General features: G+C 46.1%; 1 protein-coding gene across 1 annotated transcript; it reads left to right on the top strand.

Moving 5' to 3' along the window:
* The first annotated feature begins 1,011 nt into the window (after positions 1-1,011).
* LOC112034098 (uncharacterized) lies at positions 1,012-1,776 on the top strand. The gene has a single exon (XM_024023523.2). It carries the CDS (start codon positions 1,012-1,014, stop codon positions 1,774-1,776), a length of 765 nt encoding a protein of 254 aa, XP_023879291.2.
* Positions 1,777-3,296: the final 1,520 nt, after the last annotated feature.

The raw sequence follows: 3,296 nt of genomic DNA, 5'->3' as shown, positions 1-3,296 counted from the left end.
AGGCCACTCCGGTTGGGAAAGAGGAGTCATGCGCCGGGCATGAGACTAGTCGTACTGACCCATGCAGTAACTTGGCTGGCAATACCACATCGAGTACAAGTGGAGTGGAGGAGGACTCTGACCTGTACGGGCCTTGGAGTGTTGTGGCTAGGAAAAAGAGTGGTCACAAGGGGACAAAGCATCTTCCCACTATGGAGGGGACCACCAAACCGTTATGGCAATCCAAGGGTATGTGAGCTGAGTCATCTAGAGGCAGGTCTTTTCTAGTCCAGCGTGATGCTCAAGCTCAAGCCCGAAGTGGCACGCCGAGTAATATGGGCAAGAGGGCCCAAGGTGCTCCTAATTTTAGGCCGAGCCCAAACCAAAATATTGATCCTAAAAGTTTATTTAGCCCCAGCGTCCTTGGTGGGTCTAGTCCTGCGTCTAATAGGGCCCCGGCCCACAGGAAATCCCCTACTTCAGTTCGGGGTAAGAAGGTAATTGCCAGAAACAATTCTTCTAGTGCACTCCCTACTAGCACCGTCTCTCTTCCCACTCAAGCCTTCGCTTCTAAACTTTCTTCTCTCACCACTAGAGTCTTTCCCAACTCTGCCCATGGACCCAAGCTTCCCTTTGGTTCGACCTTCAAGTTTATGGCTTCCACAAATAGGATGGATGATAGCGGTGGTCGGTGTGTCAGAGAAGTTGGCGATCACAAGGAAGTGGCTCAGCCAGAAATCGAAGGTTTCTTGGATGTTTGTCTCGTCGGAACCATGGTGGCGCCTCATGGTAATCATGGGTCTTCGGCTATACACCAAGGCTGCTCAGGTCTTGAAGCCGACTTTGCTAATCGAGCCACTCTCATTTGCACGGGAGCTGAAGTTGGGAATCTTGGTACCTGGAAGGGGTCAGATGAAGGTGGTGATGGTGATGATAGGATGGAGGCTGAGGAATGTAGCGGTGTTGCTACCCCCTTGTGCTGAGCACCGTCCCGAATTCCTTCTCTTAATGAATATCATAATCTGGAATAGTATGGGCGCTCTGAAGCCCAATTTTCAGAGCCATGTCCGTGATTTAGTTCAAAACCACGACCCTGCACTTATGGTGGTCATGGAAACTAAAATTGGTGGTGCTAGAGCAAAAGAGATCACTGATGGGATGCCGTTTGATGGAGCCATTCATACTAATACCATTGGGTATGCAGGGGGGCTCTGGCTGTTATGGAACTCAGATAGAGTGGATATAGTTGAATTAGCCAACATAGAGCAGGAGATTCATGTCGAAGTTAAGGTACGCCTCTCTAACCTTACTTGGATTTTTTCTGCAATATATGCTAATCCTAGGAGTGAGGAAAGATGCATTCTTTGGGATAATCTAACCAAAGTGGCAGACCTTCATAATAAACCTTGGATCATGGCTGGTGACTTCAACGAACCGTTAACTGATGAGGATAAATTTGGGGGCAGAGGAGTTAATGTTAACCGTTCTCTGGTTTTTAAGGAGTGTCTTGATTCTTGCAACATGGTTGACATGGGGTTCACTGGTCCAAGATACACGTGGACAAATAAAAGAGACCTCAACAATCTGATTTTGGAGAGGATTGACAGGTTTTTTATGAATCTGGATTGGTGCCTTCTCTACTTTAATGCAAAAGTTAAGCATTTGCCTAGATGCCATTCGGATCATTGTCCGGTGATTATGGAAGCCATTCCTGGCAAATCCACTAGCCTCACCAGGCCTTTTAAGTTCCAGGAGTTTTGGCTCTCGGACTCTTCCTTTCCCAGTGTGGTGTCTTGAGCCTGGAGTAGAGGCAGAGGTCTAGCAATTCGTATTGAAAATTTTTCGAAGGATGCCTCGATATGGAATAAAAACCACTTCGGCAATGTTCACCTCAAGAAAAAAAGAGTTGTGGCTAGAATTTATGGAGTCCAGAAAGCTTTGGCATCCCATCCTAGTGCTGACCTTATTAATTTAAAGAAAACTCTCCATCAAAAGCTGGACCTTCTCCTTGACCAGGAGCGTGATCTTTAGGCGTTAAAATCTCGAATCAATTGGATGATTCATGGGCATCGTAACACATCCTTCTACCATGTTTCTACTATTGCAAGAAGGAAGAGAAATCACATTGCATCAGTGATGGATGATGTGGGTAATTGGCTGACGGAGGATAGGCAGGTCATGGAGTTCTTCAGGAACGGCTTTATGAAGCTGTATACCACTTCCCATTCAAGTGCCCTTCGGGTTACTAGTTTGAGTGATCAATGGCGCGCTCAGCTCTCTGAGGATGATAGAAGCGCCCTTGAAGATTCGGTTAGACCAGAGGAGATCAAGAATGCTCTTTGGTCAATGAAACCCCATAAAGCCCTGGGTCCTGATGGGCTGCATGCAGGCTTCTTTTAGCATTTTTGGCTCACTGTAGGTGACTCAGTCACGGAGGAAGTGTTGAAAGCTTTTGCTGACAGGTCCATTCCTGATTATTTGAACAAAACCCACATTGTCCTCATTCCCAAGATTCAAGGGCCGGAAACCATTGCAAATTATAGACCCATCAGCCTGTGTAATTCGGTTTACAAGATCATCTCCAAAGTTATTATCGTCCGCATTAGACCTCTTTTGGATAGGTTAATCTCCCCCTATCAAGCGGCATTTGTTCTAGGAAGGAAGGGAATGGACAATTTCATTATTTCCCAAGAATTGGTTCACTCTATTGGTAGAACTAAGGGGAAAAATGGTCTAATGGCCATCAAGATTGACCTTGAAAAAGCCTACAACAAAATCGAGTGGAGCTTCATCCGAGAAATGCTCCTTAGCTTTAACTTCCTAGGCAAGCTAATAAAGCTCATCATGAGTTGCATTTCCTCGGTCTCATCTACTCTTCTCTTCAATGGGGGCTGCCTTGAGTCATTCCTGCCGTCAAGGGGTATTAGGCAAGGGGATCCTCTCTCCCCCTCTCTGTTCATTATTTTCATGGAGTTCTTGAGTCACTTGATTGAAAGGAAGTGTGATAACAAAAGCTGGACCCCTGTTAAGACCTCCAGGAATGGGCTGCTTTTCTTCCATCTCTTCTTCGCTGATGACTTGGTCCTCTTTGCTCATGCTAATCTGGAAAATTGCCTAGCCATAAAGGATGTGATTACTGAGTTTTGCATAAGATCTGGTCAGATTGTTAGTGCAGCCAAGTCCTGTGTTTATTTTTCCCCAAATGTGGACCCAGATCAAAGAGAGGCCTTATCGAACATTCTTGGGTTTACCCCAACCTCCAATTTGGGTAAGTATTTGGGTTTTCCCCTAAAGCACCCGGGTAACAGAAGGCAAGA

Source organism: Quercus suber, unplaced genomic scaffold (assembly GCF_002906115.3).
Source record: "Quercus suber isolate HL8 unplaced genomic scaffold, Cork oak 2.0 scaffold_410, whole genome shotgun sequence".
Lineage (NCBI taxonomy): Eukaryota > Viridiplantae > Streptophyta > Magnoliopsida > Fagales > Fagaceae > Quercus > Quercus suber.
The sequence above is the reverse complement of the archived record's forward strand: the minus strand, read 5'-3'. Positions and strand labels throughout refer to the sequence as shown.